The 22776-nt window shown below is 52.2% G+C and overlaps 3 protein-coding genes across 6 annotated transcripts; 1 reads left to right on the top strand and 2 right to left on the bottom strand.

The window, feature by feature from the left end:
- Positions 1-4837, top strand: HMGA1 (high mobility group AT-hook 1). Its single transcript, XM_015885281.2, has 5 exons — positions 1-174; positions 2549-2662; positions 3288-3368; positions 3678-3728; positions 3996-4837. The coding sequence occupies exons 2-5, from the start codon at positions 2561-2563 to the stop codon at positions 4050-4052; spliced, it is 291 nt and encodes a 96-aa protein (XP_015740767.1). The 5' UTR covers positions 1-174; positions 2549-2560; the 3' UTR covers positions 4053-4837.
- An 82-nt stretch (positions 4838-4919) lies between these two features.
- Positions 4920-7172, bottom strand: SMIM29 (small integral membrane protein 29). Of its 3 annotated transcripts, none has more exons than XM_032449238.1 (4): positions 6738-7172; positions 5591-5616; positions 5405-5510; positions 4920-5257 (listed from the first exon to the last, which is right to left on the bottom strand). In XM_032449238.1, exons 1-4 carry the CDS (start codon positions 6864-6866, stop codon positions 5216-5218), a joined length of 303 nt encoding a protein of 100 aa, XP_032305129.1. In that variant the 5' UTR covers positions 6867-7172; the 3' UTR covers positions 4920-5215. The 3 variants fall into 3 exon arrangements, with proteins under 3 accessions (XP_032305129.1, XP_015740770.1, XP_015740769.1); XM_015885284.2 differs by lacking the exon at positions 6738-7172 and adding an exon at positions 6131-6342; XM_015885283.2 differs by lacking the exon at positions 6738-7172 and adding an exon at positions 6071-6341.
- A 759-nt stretch (positions 7173-7931) lies between these two features.
- Positions 7932-22651, bottom strand: NUDT3 (nudix hydrolase 3). Of its 2 annotated transcripts, none has more exons than XM_015885278.2 (5): positions 22231-22651; positions 15204-15314; positions 10135-10179; positions 9828-9912; positions 7932-9658 (listed from the first exon to the last, which is right to left on the bottom strand). In XM_015885278.2, the coding sequence occupies exons 1-5, from the start codon at positions 22327-22329 to the stop codon at positions 9489-9491; spliced, it is 510 nt and encodes a 169-aa protein (XP_015740764.1). In that variant the 5' UTR covers positions 22330-22651; the 3' UTR covers positions 7932-9488. The 2 variants fall into 2 exon arrangements, with proteins under 2 accessions (XP_015740764.1, XP_015740765.1); XM_015885279.2 differs by lacking the exon at positions 22231-22651 and adding an exon at positions 20095-20379.
- Between the last annotated feature and the right edge of the window lie 125 nt (positions 22652-22776).

Genomic DNA, 22776 nt, shown 5'->3' with positions numbered 1-22776 from the left:
TGGCAGCAGAGGGGCGCTCCGACAAGATGGCGTCCGACATCGAAGTGCGTATGAAGCAATGGTGTGTGATCGAGTTCCTGCACGCGGAACGATCGAGCCCGTCGACATCCACCGACGGCTGCTCAACGTCTACGGGGACGCGACGGTGGATGTGAGCACGTGAGGCGGTGGGTGGTGCGTTTGATAATGCTGATCTTCACCGGGAGCCGCGGGCGCATGGGGAGGGGGATGGAGGGGAGTGGGGTCGGTTTGTAGGGCTACAATGCATCGGATGGGGTCGGGGCGGCTGCCCCCCCCACAATGGGGTCGGCTGTGTGTGTGTTGGGGGGGGGCACAGAGTGTAACTGTGTGTGTTGGGGGGGCACAGCTGTATGTGTGTGTTGGGGGGGCACAGCTGTATGCTGTGTGTTGGGGGGCACAGCTGTATGTGTGTGTTGGGGGGGCACAGCTGTATGTGTGTGTTGGGGGGCAGCAGCTGTATGTGGTGTGTGGGGGGCACAGCTGTATGTGTGTGTGGGGGGGGGCACAGCTGTATGTGTGTGTGGGGGGCACAGCTTGGCTGCCGTTCTGTTTCTCCCCCTCCTACTCCCCCCCAGCCCTTCCCCGTGGGGTGATGCTGCGAATGGGGCTTTATTATCATACCGACCCCCCCCCCCCAGCATTACAGGCGCTGCACAAAGCCCCGATGCTGCCCTTCCTGCCCCGCTTTCTTTCTCTTCCTCCCCCCTCCTTCCTTTCTTTCCTTTATCACTTCCTTTTATGATGCGTGCCCAGGAAGGAAGGGGGGTGGGCTGCCCTTAATGGCCGGTTGGGGGTGGGGGGCTTCAAAGCATCCAGGGGTGTGTTGGTGTGTTTATGGGGGGGGTTTAATGAGCCCTTCCCCACTATCCCCCCCCCCCCGTGGGGGTGCGGTTCGTGCCCCCCCCGCTGCCATGGGGCCGGCGTGCAGTGATGGGGGGGAGTGTACAGCACGCGCCCCCCCCCCAATGGGGTGAATGGGGCTGGGATGGAGGATGAATGGGGCTCTCGCATGGAGGGGGGGGCAGGGGAGGCCTTGCAGGCATTGCTGCCCGCCTGCAGCACAGCGATGGGGCTGGGGGGAGCAGAGCGCTCCATAGGGAGGGGGGGGGGGGTCTCCATCCATCCCTCAGCCCATCGATCCTCAGGACACATCCCCCCCCTCACAGAAAGGTTCCTTTCTCAGCTGCTTCCTTCCATGGCAACCCGGCTGCTCCCTCTGGTTGCAATGCATTGAGGGGGGGGGGGCTGAGCTGCAAACACCCACCGCCACCCTTTGGGTGCTTCACCCACGTGCAGCCCCATCACACGACCCTACATTGCACCTCCACACCCACATCTGCAAAGAGCTGCTCACCCCCCCGTTATTGCCCTACAGCCCTAAAGGATGGGGCTGGAGGGTTGTTTTCATGGCGGGGGGGGCCCTGTGCTGCTTCCAGTTGTTTGTGGGGTGTTGATGTGACCGCGTGGTTTCTGCCTCCAGCAAACAGGGGGGGGGATGTTTTGAACTTATGAGTCACTCCCAGAGCTGATGTGTGGGTTGGAAGCACCCTGTGCCCCTATAGGGCCCTGCATCCCATGGCAGCCACGTGCTCGTGTGTTCCCATATGGAAGGTATGAGGGGAAGGAGCCCCCCGTGCTTTGCTGGGGATGCTGCTGTAGGAGCAGAAGAGTTTGATGCTGTTTCTGCCTGGAAGCTCCATCTCCTCCATTGGGATGGGTGCAGGGCTGTGCCTGGCTCCCTATGGGGCTGGCAGTGCTGTGCTGTGGGTCCGGATGAGCAGGTTTTCCCTGCAGGTTTTTCCTTCAACCCCTGGCACTGTTATTGGGGTGGAGGAACCGGCTCCTCTGTGGGATTTCCCCATGAGCAATGGGGCGTCCTGGGCTGATCCCTGTGTCCCCACAGCCAGGAGCAGGGCTGGGTTATGGGATGCAGCAGGGCTGGGTTATGGGATGCAGCAGGGCTGGGTTATGGGATGCAGCAGGGCTGGGTTATGGGATGCAGCAGGGACGTGTGGCCCTTCTCTTCCTGCCCTGGAGCTGGATGCAGCCCGGGACCCCCCCAGCCCCCTCCCCATGGCCGTGCGGAGCCATGTGGGATCCGAAGGACTCCACATTAAATCAGGAGCCGCTCAGCCCACGTGGCTGGAAGGGGAACTGATGCTCAGCTGTGGGTCTGGCTCCCAAAAGGCTTTGGGACCCCCAGCACCGTGAGCCCTTCGTGCTCCATCACCGTGGCTTTGTGGCTTCATCCCCTACACGATGTTGGGGGCCGAGGGGCTGCTGTGCCCCCCCTTCCACCCCACAGCATCAGCATCAGCATCACCTCCCCCCATCCCTCCCCCCATAGCGGGGTTCCCCCTCCCCTGCCCCCCGCTGACCCCAGGGATGCTCCTCATCCCCCGCGGCCCCGTTGAGTCACTTCCGCGCCCCCCCCCATCTCCCTCCTCCTCCTCCTCTCCCTCCCGCTGTGGGGCCGAGCTCTGACCGACCTTCCTCCCCTTTTTCTCCCCGTTCCTCCTCACCGCAGCCGCAGGGAAGGATGAGCGACGCCGGCGCTAAGCCCAGCCCGCCGCTGGCTGCCAAGGGGGAGAAGGACACGGCGGAGAAGAGGGGAAGGGGGCGGCCCAGGAAGAAACCAGAGGTATTGGGGGGGAAATGGGGGGGGAAAAGGGGGGGTCAGCACGGGGGTGGGTGCTGGGGAGGGGGACATGTAGGTTATAGGGGGGGGGGATGCTCAGGGTGCAGCATCGTGGTGATGCAGCCCCCCCCGAACTGCCCCACACCCCAAATCTCTGCACCTCGATCCCCCCCCCAGCATTGGGGTAAAGGCGCTGGGTTCTCCTGCAGCTCCTCCCCTGGAGCTGCCGCTGCAGCCCGGCTAATTAAAGCCCTATTAGCACAAGCTGCTCAGAGGGATCAGATGCTGCCGGGTGGGGGGTGGAGTGAAGGGGGGGGGGCTTTGTGGTTACCACAGCCCTCCCACAACGCTTTGTGCGCAGCCCCTCCCCCCATAGAGGCAATGTGTGCCCACTGCCCGCCCTGTGCTCAGCGGGTTTGGGGTTTCCCAATGGGATGAAATTGGGGGGGGGGCGTTGAGTAGAGGGTGGAGAGACCAGCGGGAGCTGAGCTGGGAGATTAACGGGGGGAGGGTCGTTAAGGCTGGCAGTGCCCCAAAGCAGCACTGAACCCATTGCAGCACTGCTGCATCCCGGGGGCACCGACCCCATCCGCAGTGACCCCCCCCCAAACCCTTCACTTCCCAACAGGATCCCAGCGAAGCGCCCACCCCCAAGAGACCCCGCGGGCGGCCGAAGGGCAGCAAGAACAAGGCCAGCTCCAAAGGCAGGGTATGTGGGAGCCATCAATGGGGGGATTTGTGGGCCGACCCCCATAACCAACAACCAGCCCCAGCTGCATCCCGGGTTGGGGCCGTGCTGTGGGGGTGTCTCTGTGCCCACACCCTGCAACCTGCCTTCAAAACAAGCAACTCACATCCTGTGCTGCTGCCTGGCCTGAGTCAAATCAGGGCCAGCACTGGGGGATTGATGCCATTGGGGGGTCACTGGGTTTGGCAGCAGTGGGATGGGAGGGGGGTGTGTGTGTGTGTGTGTGCACCATCCTGACCTCAGTGTTTTGTTTCCCCCCCAAACACTCAGAAATCCTCCGTCACACCAGGGATGAAACCTCGAGGCCGACCCAAAAAACCGGTGAGAGCCCCTTTCCCCTGTCTACCCCCCCACAACCTCCCCCCATCTGTGGGGCTTCTTGTCACCCTATAGCAGTGACCCCCAGGCAGAGCCTTGTTATGAATGGGGATGGGAGAAGCGTGGGCCAGAGCTGCATCACGCTCACACTCAGTGCAGAGTCAGCACCGTGTGCCCCCCCAGCCCCGCCATGGGGCTCCTCATAGAGCCCCCCCAAAGGGCTCTGATGCCTCGGGTTCCCCCAGGCCACGTCTCTCCTTTGCTTTGCAGCAGCAGGACGAGGAGGAGGTGAACATTTCCCAGGAGTCATCCGAGGAGGAGCAGTGACCCCTCCTGAACCGCCGCTACCTCATCACCACCCCCAGGACTGAGGGAGAGGGACGGGGCACAACATCCCCCCACCCCCCACAGCAGCACCCGGCTTCCTCCCCCTCCTGCCCCGCTCCTTCCTCACCCCCCAATATCAGCAGCACTGGAACAGAGGGCTCAGCCCCACAGCCCTATGGGGGGAGGGACCCCCACCCCGCTCCCCCCAGCACAGTGGGGCAGCCCCACTCCCCCTCACTGCCCGTTTTGGGGTGACCCCCTTTCCCCCATCGGTTCTGGCTGGGTTTTATTTTATTCTTTTATATATAAATATATATATATAATTTGGGGTGGGGGGGTTATTTTTTAGCCCTTTTTGGTTCTCCTCTCATTTACAACTACCTCTGGATATTTAAGTTCCTCTCCACCATTGTGGGGCGGCTGAGCATCCTTTGCTTTTGGGGTCATCATTTTCCTCCTTGTTTCTTTTTGGGGTGCATTGCTGGGGGTCGCAGCGGGGGAGATTCCCCCCAATTCAGGCATCTGCTCATTCATTTCTTTTCCTACTGTTACTTTAAGGGTTCACTCACTGCTGCTCCTGGGTTGGGGGTTTGGGGATGTCGGGGGTCCCCCCTTGTGCCACCCCCACGGCTGCAGTTGGGGCTGGGGGGGGGGTTTGGTGTCGGGTTTGGGGTGCTGCCAGTGTGGGGCAATAGGGGGGATTTATTACTGTTTATTTTTTTGTTCCACTGTTACCAACCGCCTGGTTTCCTATTTGCAGTTACTTGAATAAAACGTTTTATGGACGTTTGATGCTCCGCTCTTGAGCCTCCTGTGGGCTCTGGGGTTGAGCCCCGTGTGGGATCGTCCCATCACCAGCACCACCAGCACTGCACAGAAACGTTTATTTGCCCCCCACTCGGGGAGCCTGGGGTGTCCCGACCCCACAAACCCCATATGGGGCCAATAGAAGCTGTAGGTGCTCCATGGGGCTGCACCCAGTGCATTGCCCACCCCATCCTCAGTGCATTTAGGGGTTTTTTAGGGTGGTTTCAGCAGAAAGCAGCAGAGCTGTGCAGGGAGGTGCCCCGTTACCGTGTGTGCTCATGGGGCTGCCGGTGCCTTCCCGGTGCTGTGCTGCCACTGGGGAGATCTATGGGGTCCGGCCCCGCTGTGGGGCAGCCTCAGGCCCTCCAGCCCCCACGGAACCCCCAGCTGGGACCCACCTGCAGGGGGAAGGGTAAAGAGAGCCCTGAGCCACCGCAATGCAGCTGGTGGCCCCAAAACAGCCCCCACCCGACCCCAAAATGCGGGTCCTGGCCCCAAAACCCAACCCCAACAATGGCCCCCAGCCCCAAAACGTGCCCCCCCACCTGATGCTCCTCCGCCTCCACCAGCAGCTCGTGCTCCGACTCCTGCAGCTCCTCGGCCGGGTCGTAGCTGTACATGGGCAGCAGCCGGTGCCGCAGCCGCTCCGACCTGGGGTGGGGATGGGGCTGAGCAGGGAGATGGGGCACAGAACATGGGGGTGTGGGGTGGGGGGGTCCACAGTCACTCACCTGCGCTTCTTCTGGACGTACATCACCTGTGTGGGGACGGGATGGGCTGTGAGCAGGTGGGGATGGGAGGGGATCAGGGAATGGGGTGGAGTTGGGGATGGAGTTGGGTTTAGGGCTGGGATTGGGGCTGAGGATCAGATCAGGTTGGGGATGGGGTTAAGGCTGAGGCTGCAGGTGGGGCCAGGGTTGAGGACTGGGACGAGGTTGGGGATGGGGACAGTGCTGAGATTGGAGATGGGATGGGACAGGGTTAGGGGTGAGAACTGGGCCGGGGCTGGGGATGCGAACAGGATGGGGCTGAGGATTAGGAGAGAGCTCAGAACTGGGACAGGGCTGGGGTTACAGACGGGGGTGGGGACAGGGCTGGGATCGGGGATGGAGATGGGGATGGGCTCAAGGTTGGGGACGGGGATGGAGCTGAGGCTGGGGATGGGGTTGGGGATGGGGTGGGCAGGCGGTGCTTGTTATGGGGTCACTCACCGCAGCCAGGACGGCGCCCAGCAGCGTGAGCAGCACGAAGGGGCCGAGCACGGAACCCACCAGCGAATCGCCCGCAGCGCCCGGAGCGCTGGGAGCCGTGGCGTTGTTCATGGCTGCGGCCGGGAGGAGACGGCGGATCCCAACATGGGGACGGGAATCGCGGCGTGGGGTGAGGGGGGGACACCCGTGGGGCTGTGGGCGCCTCACCCCTATGGCGGCCGCACTATGGGGCCTGAAGGGAGGAACCGGGGGGGGGTGGAGCGATTGACAGCGCGTGACAGCGGGGAGGGGCTTAAATGGGGAGGGGGCTCAGTGCGGAAGGGGGCGTGGGTAGGAATGGTGCAGTACCGGGGAGTGAGCGCTAGGGGGCGGCAGAGACCAGGATGGGGGGGAGAGATGGAGAAATAAGAGATGGAGGAAATAAAGAGATGGAGGAAATAAAGAGATGGAGGAAATAAAGAGATGGAGGAAATAAAGAGATGGAGGAAATAAATCCATGTGGGACTCCTCCACGCAGGGACACCCACCTCCTCCCGTGTGTTCAGCCTCATGTGAAGCCAATAGAGCAGCACTAATGGGGCTGAGCACTGAGCCCACAGCCCTGAGCTGTCACCCATAGCACAGCACAGCCCAGTTCTGAAGCATCCCATGATCCAGCTTTGCTCACCTTGTCCCCTGTGCCTTGCTCAGCATGCAGAGTCCTCACGTGCACAGAAAGCAACGAGGGAGTAAAGAAGGTGGTGGTGAAGGAGCTGCAGAGGGCACTGGAAACTTGCAGGTTGTCTGAATGGAGCATCTGTTAGAGAAACAGCAGCACGAACATCCACAGCTATAATGGAACACCAAGCACAGGGTGTTATTGTAAGCAGGAAGCTGAGACACGCTGCAATGACAGGTTTGTAATGCCGGGCTTAAGGGGGCAGCCCAGACATGAGACAGTTCAAAGCAACAATTCCACCAGCTCAGAATAGCAGCAGTTCTAGCAGGGCTGGCAGCAATGAGCCCATAGGTTGTACATGGTGGGTTATAGCAGCTCAGTACCAGCCCTGTGCTCCACCAGGTTCTACAAGACCTGGGACAGGCCCAGGTTCAGTTCCCAAACCCACATCTCCGGGTAGAAGCTATTGGTGCCCCAGGAGCTATTTCCAGTTAAGGATCATATCAGCCACTCCGTGTTACTGTGTTAACAGCATCAATCCATGCCACATTAGGACACTTTCTTGGCACAATTTATTTTTCTGACCCAAACAAAGAAGCCATTAGCAAGTCATTAACAATATTCTACCCTAAATCGTCAGTTTAACAGCCCTGTAAAAACATTCTTTAGTTTAAAAACAAAAATAAAATAAAATAAAATGTGTGCATGCTGTTGATATTAAAACTGCAATTACTCTTTCAGGAGTTACCAGCTGGTTTTGCTGCAAAGCATTCCCCACATTGTGAGCTGCAGAGTAAGACATGGACTCCATTGAAGGCAGTAGGAGGCTGGTAGGTGCCGCTCAGGGCTCAGGATGCTGGAATCCTTCGCTTCCAAAGATTGAAGCCCTTGTGAGTTTGGTTCAGGCCCATCAGCAGAGCAGGGCAGCACTTACATTCGTCTCTAAGTTGAAGCGAACTGAACTGCTGTGATTGAGGCTCAGTTCCAGGCTACTCCTTGAATAACACCTCTCAGCTTTTCCTTATGCACAGGGGTCTCATGTCAGCAATCACTGCTTATGGCCTGGGTACCCCACAGTGATGAGAACAAGAACAGAACAGGGTCTGAACACCAACAGCTTCTTGCCAAAGCAGCAAGGACACCATCCCCCTCATCCCGAGCTCCAAGGATATTTCTATCATGTTTTCATACATTCAGCGCTTCTTGGGAAGAGAGAAAACTCCAAACAGTGAGTATTTATTAGAATATGCTTTTGTTAAATAAAGATGAAAAATAAAAGAGTACTGCAGGTTTAATTTCACATCTTGGCTGTTCTGACAAAAGAGGAGTCACTGAACCCAGCAACTGCTTCTTGTCCCAAGCCAGGGATTCATTAATGCCCCTCCCACGAGTTGTACCTGTCCCGACCCACCCCCAGCCCCAACCCTTCCCATTTTATTTCCCAACTAGACAACACTGTTGGCAAATCAGACAGCATGAAACTTACATCAATAAAAACAGAACAACGACCAAAAAAAAAAAAGAAAAGTGAAGTGTGCCAACGCATGAGGGGAGCTATGATCCTATCCACGGTGCAGCAATCCTGCTCAGGAGGCAGCTGTACCTTTCATAGAGGGAGAGTTTAAACGTTCCAAACGTGCTCCTGTAAGTGCTGCAAAGCCCCGGGCTCCTCCTCAGGGATACGTGTGGTTACCCAGCCCAGGGTTCGCGCAGTCACGCTCAGTAGGTACAATCCAACGCTCAGCACAAACTACGATATCCAGTTCAGCGCGGTATAAGGCATGTGGACAAGGAGAGACATCAGCAGAACGCAGCAGGATCAGAACAGCACTGGTGATGGACACTCCAGTTTGTCAGACTTTGAGCCCCAAAGGAATCCCCGCTTCCTACCACAGACAGCGAAATCTGTTTCCTACCGTAGCGTTTCTGAGGCTGTTTTATTTGTGGACCGACTCTTTTTTTCCTTTCGTTTTGATGTGAAAGCAGAAACGGCGGCGGAAGCTGCAGGAGAAGCCACTGAGCAGCGGGGATGTCTGCAGGTGATCAAAACTCTGCCCTCAACTTCAAGAGTCACTGCACCAAAAGGGGAGTTGCTGAATGGGGAGTAAACTGGCCCAGCCATGAGCAGTGCCACAGAGCGTTGGTTGTTAGGGGAAGGGGGGGAAAAAAAACCCCAAACCAAAAGGCAAACGGATGAATTGGGAACCCTTCAGTTCGGGAGCAGACCAGGATTAAAAAGAAAAGAATTAAAATGTTAGATTCTCCAGCTAAAAATAAAAGAAAAATGCTGTTTATACACATGTGCTGCAAGTGAGCAAACAGCACCTTACAGTACGGACTAAGACTTAAAGAGCTGAGCTCACATTTGAAGTCTTTTAATTAATAAAAAAAGGAAACCAAGTGGCTGTGGCTGGGATGACATTAATGGGACACTTAGAACACAAGGCAGAGGCAAAAGTGGCAGCCTCGCTGGCCAGGCAATGGAAGCGGTGTGACGGGATAGGGGCACTTCATGCACAGAATGTATCTTACAAAATACATACCCAAAAAAAGCAAAAAAATCAAATAAAACAAAAAGAAGCCAACAACAACAACAAAAAAAATCCCACCTTGCACTAAATTGCAGCACTCTTTAACACTTGCTCTGCCACAGGCTGCTGCCTTGTTTGATAGAGGAGGCATGTGAAAAAGGGGAGGGGGAGGGGGGAGATCCATGTTTCAGTCTGTTTTCCAAACTCTCTCTCACAGGGACGTCCTCAGTCATCTGATGTCAGACACGGAGCCCTCAGAGAACGTCGTGGTCATGACTGGAGTGCCGTTGTTTGCCAAGCAGCCTTGCCTCAAGGTTTCAAAATACGAGGCCTGCACCGGTTTGTGATACTGCAGAACTTTGATGGCATCTTCGATCTTAAACCATTCCCTTTTCCTTCCTGCGGGCAACAAAGAAAAATCAGCAAGTGCAGCAAAATGACACAGTGCTCTTCACGCTCTGTGCCTGGTGCAGGAGTTAAACACAGCGTGGCTGGAATGACCTCCCCCAGGCCACAGAGCCCACTATTTGGCCACCCTTTTTTCCTCCCCCCAAGCAGCCAAACTTACCAATATTGACAGAGTCCTCCCAGTCTTCCAACACTTCTGTGACAATAAGTACGTAAACATATGTCCTGTGTTTCCTGTCCCGATTCTGGAAGGCAAAGGGAACAGAACAGTGACAAGGTGATCAGAGAGGAAAAGGAAGCACTAAGGAAGGGATGAAGGCACTGAGAAGATTCAGTGTTGTGCTGCCTTATCACTGCTAATTCCAAATGAATCACTGGTGAAGTGGGAAAAACTGGGAAGAGGTTTTTACTCCAAGAGGGTTTTATACAACTAAACCTCCCAGCCCCAAACCGTGTCTGAAACTTACCTCAAAAATTCCCACCAATCTTCCTAACGTCCCTTTCACTCCAGCCTAGGAAAGTTGAAAGGAAAAAAGAAAGGCTTTAACGACAAGTCAACAGGCATTGCCCCATGTGCTGAGCAGGAGCAGCTCCCTTAGAACAAGAAGCAGACAGTTAATGGTCACAAGAGAACTCATACAGGAGCACTGGGAGCTCCAGCCATGCCTGCATTCCCAGGATTTCTTCCCTTATTTTTCTGCACTCAAATCTTTTTCTTTTTTTAATTCAATCTGGAGGAAAACCAAAAAATGACACATTATTAATGGCACATCGATACAGCCTCAATTCCTACCAGAACCTTCTCTAAAGGTTCTTACGGCCTGGGGATGGATAAACATCACTTCAGGGCTCAGCACTTTTACCTTTATAGAATTACAGCTTAAGAAAATAACTTCCAAGCACAAGTAAAACGTTCTGCCTGGCCCACAGGTGGGCCACTGGCTATTAAGCACAAAGCTATTTCTGGAGTCAAAGAGCAGTTCCATGAAGGTCACCGCTCACATGTATGCGCTCAGCCAAGGCCAGCACACAGAACTCACACTGACCTTTGCATACGAGCAGTTCTACCTCATCTGAAGAGCTGCTGCTGCTGACCTGCACTAATGGCTCTCAGGAGTGAACCAGAGGCACATGGAGCCCTTCCTTTAGTTCTGGTGAAGCAAAGAGGTATCCAAAGTAACACCCAGTCTACAATCCAGCATCCTTCTTCTCTATTCAGCCTGGACTTACTCATCCAAATGGCACAAAACCGTGACTCCAAGTGAAGGTGCAGCAGGAAAACCACGCTGAATTATTATTAGGCAGCTGAAAGAAGTGCCAAGGCTTCCTCTGTCTGTGAGTTTATCGCATGCAAACGGTGCTGAGTGGTGTGATTCAATCAAATATTAGGCTGGCCATAATCAAAGTGGGAAACAGTAAAGCTTTGAAGATTGCAAAGCACGTCGACCATGAAATCTTCCAACGCAATGACTGTCCTATGGGGGCTCCTATGGGGGTCAACCCTTCTGCACCTTCCCCCAATCCCTGCTGTGCAGTGATGAGCATTTTCTTGGAAAGCCAGAGCCCAGCCACAGGCTCACCCAGGACTGGCACTGGATCTAAGCCTTAATTTGCACCAGATGACTCCGGAATTTTCTCCTCGGTAGTAACTGGATTGAGAGCCATGGGCTGCCTGGCAGCAGCAGCCCAAGTTATTCGGGCATGCATCCCCTCCCCCTCTGCTCCATGCATCCAGCAGATCCAAACCAGTTTGCAATGTCTAACATAGTCCTAACGGGGAGGCAGCCTTAGCAGGAGCACAGCACACAGCTGCCCCCAACCAGCACATGGCAGGGGTGGGCTGGGCATGCTGGATAAGCAACCAAAATGGGGAGGAAATGAAGTTTTACTGGCTCTGCTGCTCACAGAACAACTTGTTTGAATAAAGAGAAATTACCGAAGACATCCAAGAACAGCAGGTTCAGGTTTCAAAGCTGAAAATAAGTTGGGGTCAGATGCAAAAAGCAGCCTGCAGCAACACCATCTGTTCCTAGGGACAGCTTTTATTTCCTTCCATCTGAGCTAAGGAAAATGTGGGTTGGAATTTCAGCTATTTTACTTTGCTCTATTAGGCTCAAAGCCTGCATCTACTATAGAATACTGCTGGGCAACAGGATTGTGGTAGAACACCCAACTCTCTAATGCTTGCAGAACTGAAGGCAGTAAATCACACCCATAAGGGCTGCTAGCTTAGACAAGTTCTGAAGACACCAATTATACAGCAGCTAGGCAAATTTTCTTGCTGTATCTGTGTCTCACAGAGGGTTACATTTAGTTAACTAATTCTTCCCTGCATTACAGCTGATGCAGTTATAAAATACCACCACAAAAGAACTTCCAAGCATTACACTCATAAAACTGAGTTTTGAGTAGACAAGGTAATAGCAGACCAGCTTCACTGTCTGTTTGCACAGAGTATTATAAACCTATGAAGAGCTCAAAGCTATCACACCTCACTCGTTCACAATCCCTGCCGTGATGCTGCACATACAACACAGGGCTTCCTATGCTGGCACTGAAAGACATCGTTATTCGTATCCTAAATCACTCACAGAACACATGAAGCTGAAAAGATCGCTCAGAAGCCTCGAGATGGAAACTACTGTCCAGCAACCAGATCAAAGGGCTGCAAGATGGACTAGTTCTGATAGCAGCATCCATTGCCCGTTTGATCACAGATAAAGCACAGCTTATCTTCCTTTTGCTCCCCATGAAGGAAGCACGACCAACACTTCCGTAATCTTATAGAACTTGACATTTCTCAGTATTTAAAGGTCAGGATGCGAAAGATGCTCTAAGAGCAGAATTAAATGCCTTTGGGTTTAACAGATGAACGTGGAAGCTTCCTTCAAAGTCACTCCATAAGAAGTTGAATTTAAGGCAGCTATTTCTAAAACATGTTCTTCACCAGTTGCTCACACCCATGAAAAGCCCTTATTCCCAACATGACATTCATTTCAGCAGAGAGAAACTGAATCCAAGGAGGAAGAAACCCAGAACACACCATGCTGGCAATAATTTGTACTTTAAAAGGCCCCGTAATTCTAAGTAAGGGGTTCACTCTATAAGATGGCTCCCATTCAGAGCTGCAGCGCTCATCTGCTGCCACTCTGCCTACAGAACTCTGTCAGTTCGCATTGCATACAGACAACAGAAAGCGTGACAAGAGTTGGTACCTGTCTGCTTTAATACATCAGCTGGGACAGATTAATATGGAGAGTCCTTATGTAAACTAGGACAAGGACTTGAACTCAAACTGGGACAAAGGGATGGCAGATTTCACTCAAAGAGCCATTCTGAAATGCTGAAAACTGGGAAGAGGTAAAGTCTGATTTCTTGGCGTGACTCTTACAGCAGTGATCCACACATTGATGATGGAATTAAACAGCGAATGCACAAGTTTCAATTCTCCATTTAGGGAAGCATATTTGAAAAAGAAAATGCACAGCATGCAAAAAAAAGACTGAGTTGAAAAAAACCAGCTCATTGTCATCTATAGAGACCACAACTGAAAGGGGACTGAGCCCTTCCAGCTCTTCCAACTGGCTCTTATTAAAAAGGAAAAGGCAGACCAACATCAGCAAATGCGTCTGCAAATCTCTGTGACTGCTCAGCACACACAGCCACCTTCCTGCAGGATAACACCACTGCTGTGCACAGCATGGGCAGCGCTGGGTTTTCTCTCTCCTAATGCAGGCAGTGGGAGCTGCTCAGCTGACCTGCTGCCTCCCTGTCACCTGTCCCAGGAGAGGAGCAAAGGCAGCAAACCTACACAGAAAGCCTCAGCTGCAACACACACACATAAGGGAAAAAGCTGAAATTCACATGAAAGGATGAACAAGGATTAACAGCCTAATTCTCAGCAGCAAGTTCCAGCTAGCACGCACACCAGTTGCCCAGCAAGCAGCCTCATAAAATGCTGCCCCTGCCAAATCAGTAGTGCAGGCTGCACGAGTCCCTTACAGCACGAGCACAGCAAACATTGCCCTCTCACGTGCACATTCCCCAGCAACATTTTACAGTAAACAGCTCGCTGAGCCCAAGGCAGTTGATATACATTCTAATTTGGTGTATTGCGAGCGGAGCGCTGGAACACAAACAGATTTCAGGAAGGCCTTATAAGCCCACATGCTGCCCTGTGTTTGTCAGCTGCTCTGACCATACACCGTAGGAGGGCTCAGGTGATTTTACCCACACAACAGGCCTGCAGGAGAGCTTTTATCTCCCACTGCATGGCACCAACGGGTTGAGCTGTGGCAGAGGTTAGCACCTCTGCAAGGCAGAGCTCTCTGAGCTGGCTGTGTTGGCTGTTTGTTGAGCAGCATTCGAGCACATAGGTGGTTTTTGCTGGGAATGACTCAACCCTGCCAGGCTGCCACAGTTTGAATTACACTCTCATTCGGCATCAGTCCACGTGAGCCAGGGAACACCAGCTGAGTGAGAGGGGATTATCTCAGCCAGCCCAAACCAGTTCCTTCTCTGCAGATTGAGTCCATGCCAAGGCTTCCTTTCAACCACCGAGCTGTCATGGAAAGAGAGCAACTCTTCCAAGCTTCACCGCCTGAGAAAGGGAGGGTCGATACAGATTTATTTTAAGGATTTGAAAGGCGAAGCCACGCATCTCCTGAATGAACCTTTGACTTCTGTATCAAATAACTTCATAATTAATAATGATTAGGCTGTAAAGCAGGACTCCGTAGCTAAAAATATTCCCGTTGTTCTGGTTAAACTCACTTTGGCTCATATTTGAAAGATTAACGAGTTCCTAAAAAAGCAAGAACGATCCTACAGGCTGAACACAATTTGCAAGCAGCAATGCCCAGCACTAGGGGACCTAAACCAAAGTTCACTGTATAAACCTTCCCATCCTTGTGATCAACTGATGGATTATAGAACGTCCAAAGAGAAACACAACAGGTATTTCCAACTACTCAGGGGAAAGAAAGTCTTCATATACAGGACAATTAAATACAGCAACCATGGGAGAAGCTTCCTCCCAGCTCCCATCAATTAGCTCCTCGTTTCTGTTCTGTAGCACAAAGATTCATAAACCTCTTGAAAGCATTTTAATCCTGCCTTACATAACTACGGCCTGACTTGGTCATCCATATATAATCATTTAATCGTTTCTGAATCCAAGCATCTCTCCTGTTCAGTAATATTCAGTAGTGAGTTCTAAAGACAAATGCTACATGTGATGCAGCCCGTTACCATTTGCTGACCTTAAATTCCTTTAATTAAATATGAAAAATAGCTCTCCCAGCTTCAACACAAAAGCAGGCCTTCTCCATACGGGTCATTCTGTATTATCCAAGAATCCTTAGAGTCTGAAGGGATCTCTGAGGGCCCATCTAGTCCATCATACCCTTCATTTAGGCCCCTCATTCCCCCATACACACAATGCAGACAGCACAGTGACCACAGATTTCTCTTTACCTGCAGGAAACCAAGCTGGAGTGATGCAAACACGCAGAGCTCCTGTTCTTTGAGCACTTACCTCTTCGCAGACTTCTCGCACAGCAGCCACGTTGGGCTCCTCCTCGGGCTCCATGCCACCCCCAGGGACGATCCATCGATCAGGATGACGACTGCTGCTAACCAGCAGCACCTGAGAACAGAGCACAGCAGATGCATGAACACAAAGTGATGCTGCTGCACAGAGCCCAACTGGAGGAGAGAATTTGTCTTTGCATCTCACGCACCTCCAAATACGGCCAATCCAATGTGGGCTCTTGAAAATACTTGGCATTATTCAATACAGTCTCATTAGCCCATTGCAAGCAGCAGTGCCAACTGCATCATCTACAACACCAAGGCCCTCCAAATTATTTCAATTTGGCTTTGGATGAGGCTGTTCAGTGAGATGTATAAGCAAAATATAAACTATTAACCACCTAAAACCCCACAAGAAGGTTGAGTAGATGGACAGCCTTTTTGTGGGAGTTTTTCCTCAGAATGTTTTATTCCATAGTAATTCTGCTCTGCGCAGTTGGGTTTAGCCTCATTAAACATACTTGTTGTCTTTTGGAAACAAGAAGCCAACTAACAACTTCAGCTGTATGAAAATCCCCCAAAGAAAACGGAGACGCTGTGCTTATGGAACCTACTTGTGATACATCCATGAGCAGGGATGGAAACTCAAAACAAAACTGTTTTTCAGCTCTCTAAACAAAGCTCGTTCATTACAGTCATCATGCTATACTTCATCACTTCCCTGGCACAAAGCTCAGAGCCAAAGCAACTTGCTCCAGAAACTTTCCAGCATAGCAGTCCAATTAGGTTACAGGCCAGTCATCGCTGTTTCAACCAGATATTCGGAAGTTAAACTGAGCAAGATGCTAAAATCCAAGGCTTTACTGTGTAAATATTGACCTACAAGTGGAGGATGAGCAGATTTGCACTAATTTTCAGGAAATAACCCACCTATAGACCTCAAAATTGCACTTGTGAGACAGAAACAAAGTGAAGAGTTCAGAGGTTCTGCAGTACTTTCTATTCTGGAAGCTCTCAGCTGCCTGCCAACCACCCTGCAAAGAGATCCGTTCCTTTTTGGGGCCATCCAGACAATGCCCAGGGATGGGGGCAGCCCATGGACTGGAACATGGATCATTTGTGGACTCCAAACAGCAGCTCTCCAACCAGGAGCAGCAAAGCTTAAAGCAGAAACTGAAGAGGGGTCACAACAAACGTTTTGGCAACTGCTGGCCTAACCTTTCCTAAGTTTGGAACTCAACTCTGCGTTCTCAAGTGTCAGAATGCCCCGATCAGCAACACGCTGTGGGTCCCACCATAATGATGTCCCAAAGCCTCCTGTTCCTGCTTCAGTCTGAGCCCACGTTTCAATCCTGCAATACAGGAAGCAACATCAATTGTTGAACTTCAAACCCTTCAATCCCCTGAGCCCTAAGCAGTCTGTCTAATGAATTGCAGAGATCAGAATATACGCCAGAAATGAATGAAGCTGAAAGGGCTGCCTTAATTCTGCTGGGTAGTTTGGAGCAAGGCAATGCTTTACCAGCAGCAGTAGGAACCATTTAGGTGTAAACAACAGTTTAAGTCCAAGTAAATTAACTTCAGCTGGTTTGGCAGTTGAGCATCTTCTAAATAGAATTAACACCAACAACCTGCGCTGGGAAGGAAGAACCTGTCATTCTCACACTTTTATGTAATCAGACTATTTCCTGTTTAATAAAAAGGAAATCCCATCCAGAGGGAGCAGGAAGCTGCCCTACAAGGTCACTCCTTTTGAACAGCTTTAAACAGGATATTGCTCCCAATGAGCTCTCCCCAGACAAAGGGCCCAGGTTCACAATGAGGGTGAGACATTGTCCTGTTCTAAACTCACACATCTAAGAACTGCATCCAGTGAAAAGGTTCCCCCTCAAACCCTCATTTTCACAAGGGGCCACGCTCCATCCATCTCACAGGCTGCCCCAAAGCCAATACAAACGTGATCTGCTGAACACAGCACTGAGTGTTCGGGAGGAGCAGCCTGAATGCTGGCTCCAAGATAACAACTGCATTCCTCAGCTAAAACCTTTCCCCTGCAGCTGGCTGGGGGAGCAGCATACCTGCAGATGGGGAGATAACAGCAGAGCAGGGGCTGAGCTCCCTCAGCACAGAGATGGAACAGTATTGCTGCCGTAACAAAGTCAGAATCGTTTTCCAACTACAGAGAATGGGAACCAGACCTTTATTGGGGAGGCCCCATTCTGCACTGCTGACCTTACCATGACTTCACTACACACAGGTCTTCCTTTCTAATCACATCACCTCCCCCCAGAATAATGGTGCTCCATTGCAGGCGCACACAGCTGAGCTCTATGTGAGTTAACAGAGCAGATTGAGGCTCAGGTTCTCCCTTGCGACGCTCGATTTAAACAGCAGCCACCCATAAATAAAACAACAGTAGCTGCATTGTAACCAACGTGATTCCTAGAAAGAGGCTCCATAGAAGCATTACAGCAAAGACCAAAAGGGCTGCAGCATGATTAGAAGCTAACCTGGCATGTTATTAGAGCTGCCTACCTGCCAGCCTTCCAGGAAAGGCCTCCAAACACACACACACCAGGCAGGAAAGGGGCAGCAAAGATGGCAAACAGGTGCTCCCCATCCCAACACCATCCTGCTGCCAGAAACCAGCTTGAGACAGCCCTTGTATTTATTTCTACCAATGTAAAGTGACAAAACTTGTTTCACTTTAGCATCATTTATTAGAACACAGACTGCAAGGAACCAGCAAATCTCACAAGGCACTTCATGGAGATGGGTGGAGAAGAGGGCCGGCCCCGGCGCCTTTCTCCTGTACAATCTGCCTTTGTTTGAAAGTTTTAATTCAATGGGAGTGTCTGCATTCAGGATTTGGAGGCTCTGAGTTGCCCTGTTGCCAGCCAGGACACCGTAGTGTTATAAAGACCTTTTATGCTTTACCCAAAGCTCACAAATGCTCTCATAACGCCAATGTATTTTTACTCGGTGCTTTTAGAACTGACAAAACCAAGATCCATCTGACTGTATTGAACCACCTCCAGGCACTAAGAACACAGGGGCTGATACTGTGCTCCTGAGGAGCCACGAGGAGCTGCTCCCCATAGCAAAGCCCTGCAGAAACTCCTCCATTCAACCAGCAGAAACAGCCTCAATTACACTACACCACAAACCACACGCTTTGCCAAATTACCAACACTGAGCAGCCCAAAGAAGCACGCCAAGGAGCACGGGGCCTGCAGGACAGTGCTTGTGACCTCTTGCTATTCAGGGCACGTTACAGAGCTCGCACAATGCAAGGCAGCAAAGGCACAGCCTGTGGTTAGCAGGTCACAGCCAGACCCACACACTGCAATGCAAAACCTCAACAGCAAGACAGTGAACAGCCCGGTCCTGAGCATCACAGGAGAGCTGCTTGTCCTCAGCAGCACAGTTGTCTCAGATGAGCGATGTTTTGGGGCACAAAAACCCACATCTTGCTCTGTGGCACAATTTGATTTCACTTACGATGCCACATCTGGAAAACAGAGGCAGCAAATGGATGGTGGGAAGCTGGAATCCAGGCTGGATGTGGCTCTGGGCAGCCTGGGCTGGTGGTTGGCAGCCCTGCATATAACAGGGGGTTGAAACGTGATTATTGTGATGGTCCTTTTCAACCCAGGCCATTCTATGAGTCTATAGAAGAGGAAATAATCCACCCTACAGAACACGACAAAAGTAAAGCACAAGTCTTGAGAAGGGAAAGAAGAGCCGGGCTGGAAGAGGTTCACGTGATTTGGATCACACCTATGGCGTGATAACCATAGGAAAAGAAAAGTAGAGAAAACCCTGCATGTTTTTATGCCACTTCTTAGAATAATACCAATCAATCACCCTGTCCCACACTCCTCCCGAACACCACGGCTCACATTACCGTTACTACACATTTCTTGTAACTTTAGAGTGACTGCTGCTCCTCCAGAAGATGGACACGGCCACGAGCCTGTCCCTGCAGCAAGGCTGCGTTTCGGGTAACCACAAGAATTATCTGCAGGGCAGGAGGCAGCCGGAGGGCCCCAGCCTCAGCAGCAAAGGGCTGATAATAAGGCACTCCCAAAGACCCTAAACCCCGTTTGGTTTGCCTGGCAAAACCTGTGTGCTGACCATGCAGTGACCCTCGAGTTCCAGGGGAATAAAACCTGATTCAGCTTTTCAGATTCCCAACAGCTTATGGAGCTCCCAGCAAAGTGAAAATTTAACCACTGTCATCCCACTGTAGCTTGGGAAAGCACAAGAGACTGTGGAATTGCTTACACAGGCTTCCATTACAGAAGGGCAGAAAGCACTTCTTAGATAGAAGCCCAGTTTGGCAGAATACACTCTTGCTTTTGGAGAAAGCGAGTTACAAGCACAGCAGGGAGGGCAGAGGCACAAAGTCATTTCTGAACTGGGCCGTGGTAACGGGTTATGAGCAGGCAGGGAGAGCTTTGCTCGGTTTCAACCCCAAACCTTCTCTGTAGCTGAAGGGAATGGCAAGAGTTAAGCTGAGCCATTGGAACAAGGGCTGTGAGACTCTATTCCACCAGCAGCACCACGATCATATGATGCCGAGCTCCCTTTACTTGCAGGCAGCAAAGTGCTCCAAGTGGTTCCAGCTAATAATATTTTTATATTGAAGCCAACGCACAAAGGATGGCATAGAACACTGTGTGATCAGCAAGAGCCTACAGTTAACATTTGAAAACTGCTGCACTACATCACAGTTTTGTTCCCAAGTGACCCAGGAGGGGCAAGAAGAGGAAGGTTTGTTTGCATTCAAATTGCTTCCCCCAATTGAGGCCGTTGCGGGGGCTCCTTAACGTGGCTTTTGGTGACAGTGTTGGCCTGGCACACACACACAGCTCCAGAGCCAGAGTTCTTACCAGAGCTGTGTGAAAGTTCTGCTCTCCCATCTTAATTCAGCCTCCATTCACAGTTGGAAAAAAAGACGGCCAATCCTGGATGCTTTTCTTCCCCAAGCATTTCCTCCCAGCGTCTTTAAAGAACACCAGTTGTTAACGAGCGGTTTGTCCTTTCACCAGTTACAATGCAGGCGTGCTTAAACCTGTAGCTACACCAGCCCGGGACTTAAAGCCAAACAGTTGCTTTTAATTTCTGTTCAAATAGAACAGGGGTGCTGCCATTAAGCAGCCTTCCATCTGCTCTGTGATGCTGAGAGGTTACTGACACGTTCTGGAACCTTTCCTCATTGAAACAGCTGCCCTACACACACACACAAATACTTGTACTACTTCAAAATAACACCGTAATACTGAAACACACCGACAATGGCAATAAGGAATGACTTGGGAGGTAACGCAAGACTTGGGCTCTCTTCATCTCCGAGCTCTCCCACTGATCGTTTAAATGGTGAACAATCAGGAACTCCAAGGCAGCTCTTTTATCTCATAGTGGGAAGTGAAGGAGAACTGGGATAGAGAGCAGCTGCTGTTTCTTAAGCCCTCAAAAGAAACTGTAACCAGAAGCAGAAACAAACAATGCAATGTACAGCAGGCTCCTTTAGCACAGCTTGCTTTTGGCCTTCATTTTCCAACAGTAAACCTTCAATAGATCTTTACTAACAGATTTTGGCCCTATTCTTTTTCTCCCTGCCAGGAGAGACCCTTTAATGAAACCCTAAATCCCACTTCAATCAAAGTCATCAATCAATCAATCTTTGTTAACAACTTTCCTCAACCAATCTGTTGAACAACCCCACGTGGTTGGAACATCAGAGATGAGATGGCACAATGCAGCTCCAGCCCTGCATTAAACACACAGATATCATAAATAATCCGCTGTGTGAGGCCCTCAGAGCCCAATTCACAATCAAACACAACCATAATTCATTAACCTGCCCTTTCTGGGGCTCACAACGAGGCACCCACGTGTGCACGCTTGAGGAAATCAATCTGCATCCCACACTGCATCATTAACAAAGCAATTAGTGCATCTTGTGTCATGGACCAGCACAGCACACCTGATTTCTCTGGGGCCAAATGCTAAGAGGGACTGAAAGCAAAAGGAGCGTACAGCACTCAGCTGAGCACCCACACCAACCCAATACACACAGTTCTAACATGGCCCAACAGCTGGTTCTTAAGAACTGCCTCCCCAGCTGAAGGTGCATCAGGAAACCCTTCGACCACACAAGCTGATAAGCCCCAGCATCATTACACAATGTGATTACAGGCTCCTTCATAGCAAACTCAAAGGAGCATCAATGTCCTGAAAGGTGGGAAGGTGCAGCTGCAACAAGTCTCTGTCCTGTTTATTTCACATCATTTCCACTTGAGATGCTGACACTCCTCACCATGACAGCGCAGCTACAAAGGCTTTGCTCAGCCTCCAGCAGCACGTTAACTACTAACTGCACACTATGCTAATTGACTTTCCTCCAGCGAACTGTCTGCGTTCCCTTCTATTTCCTGTAGCTACAAATATGATAATCGGGAGAACAAAGCCTTCACAACAGCCGCTCAGGAGCCAGTCAATGAAGTGAGGTGCGGTGCAGGCTGCTTTGTGCCCACGTCAAAAGCAAATTAAAAAGAGAAAACGGCCCAAAAACAAAATCCACATCTGAGCAAAGTTCCTCTTTCCAACGTCAGGCCGATCCCAGCCCTTGGCAACGGGTCTCAGAGCACCCAATTCACCTTTAATTCCCACTTCCTCCCCAGCCGCTCTGCTGGGCAGCTCCTGGCACTCCATCAGTCCCCTTTTATCCCCGTTTCTTTTTATAAACCCAAGGTCAGGTTTCCTCTCCCATCTCATGTGATGCATTGGACTGAAGTTCTGCCAGCGTGGTTGCTCCAGAGCGCTGCCAAAGCTCCTCACCGGGCTGCTCCACCATCAGCCTCAGCGCGGGGGCATTAGATCGCGTTCAACAAAGAGAGAAACGGGGAAAAAAAGGAAAAAAAAGGGGAAAAATGGGGAAAAAAAGGGGGTTTATGGGAGCGGGGAGAGCCCCGAGTTTGGCAGCGTTGAACGGACGCCCCCACAGCGCCCGGCCCGGCCCTCACCTCCTCCTCGCTCTCGCTGCGGAAGCACAGACAGGCCGCCCGCTTCTTGTAGCCGTCCCCGTCGTAGGTGCGAGTCTGGTTGGACTTGAGCTTCATCATCCTCCGCTCCCGGGGGCGGCCCGAGGCGCGGCCGGGCCTATACAGGGCCCCTACACAGCGCCGGGAACGAGCCGCCGGGATCCCGCGAGGGGCGGGCGGGGAAGGACGGGGGGGACGGAAGGGGGGACCCGCCTCCCCGAGAGTCTGTTTGTCTGTCAGTCTCTGTTTCCCGCAGCCCGGAGCCGCCCGCTACACGCTGCCGCCTTTCGCCCGCCTCATCCCTCCCTTCGTTTCCAGCCGCTCCGCCGCCGCTGCCGGCGCTCCGGACACCGCCGACGACGACCGCGACGCCATCTTGGGCACGCTACGCAAACGGCGTAAAACGGCGGGCGGGGGAGGGGGCGGTTGCTCCCTGCAGCTGCGCGGCGCGCCCGCCACGCAAACGGCGCAGTCCGGCTTCCAGAATCGCTCCCCCCTCCCCGCGGCACACACAGACGCCGCTACCAC

Source organism: Coturnix japonica, chromosome 26 (assembly GCF_001577835.2).
Source record: "Coturnix japonica isolate 7356 chromosome 26, Coturnix japonica 2.1, whole genome shotgun sequence".
NCBI classification, from domain to species: domain Eukaryota; kingdom Metazoa; phylum Chordata; class Aves; order Galliformes; family Phasianidae; genus Coturnix; species Coturnix japonica.
The sequence above is the reverse complement of the archived record's forward strand: the minus strand, read 5'-3'. Positions and strand labels throughout refer to the sequence as shown.

Excerpts from the sequence above, each read along its gene's own strand:
- HMGA1 (XM_015885281.2), top strand. The coding sequence starts at position 2,561 with ATGAGCGACGCCGGCGCTAAGCCCAGCCCGCCGCTGGCTGCCAAGGGG. Across the intron at positions 3,369-3,677 it reads AGGCCAGCTCCAAAGGCAGG|AAATCCTCCGTCACACCAGG; the intron begins GTATGTGGGAGC and ends CCAAACACTCAG. Across the intron at positions 3,729-3,995 it reads GAGGCCGACCCAAAAAACCG|CAGCAGGACGAGGAGGAGGT; the intron begins GTGAGAGCCCCT and ends TTTGCTTTGCAG.
- NUDT3 (XM_015885278.2), bottom strand. The coding sequence starts at position 22,329 with ATGATGAAGCTCAAGTCCAACCAGACTCGCACCTACGACGGGGACGGC. Across the intron at positions 9,913-10,134 it reads GATTGGTGGGAATTTTTGAG|AATCGGGACAGGAAACACAG; the intron begins GTAAGTTTCAGA and ends TTTGCCTTCCAG. Across the intron at positions 9,659-9,827 it reads GGAGGACTCTGTCAATATTG|GAAGGAAAAGGGAATGGTTT; the intron begins GTAAGTTTGGCT and ends TGTTGCCCGCAG.
- SMIM29 (XM_032449238.1), bottom strand. The coding sequence starts at position 6,866 with ATGCTCCATTCAGACAACCTGCAAGTTTCCAGTGCCCTCTGCAGCTCC. Across the intron at positions 5,617-6,737 it reads AGCAAGGCACAGGGGACAAG|GTGATGTACGTCCAGAAGAA; the intron begins GTGAGCAAAGCT and ends GTCCCCACACAG. Across the intron at positions 5,258-5,404 it reads TGGAGGCGGAGGAGCATCAG|GTGGGTCCCAGCTGGGGGTT; the intron begins GTGGGGGGGCAC and ends TTCCCCCTGCAG.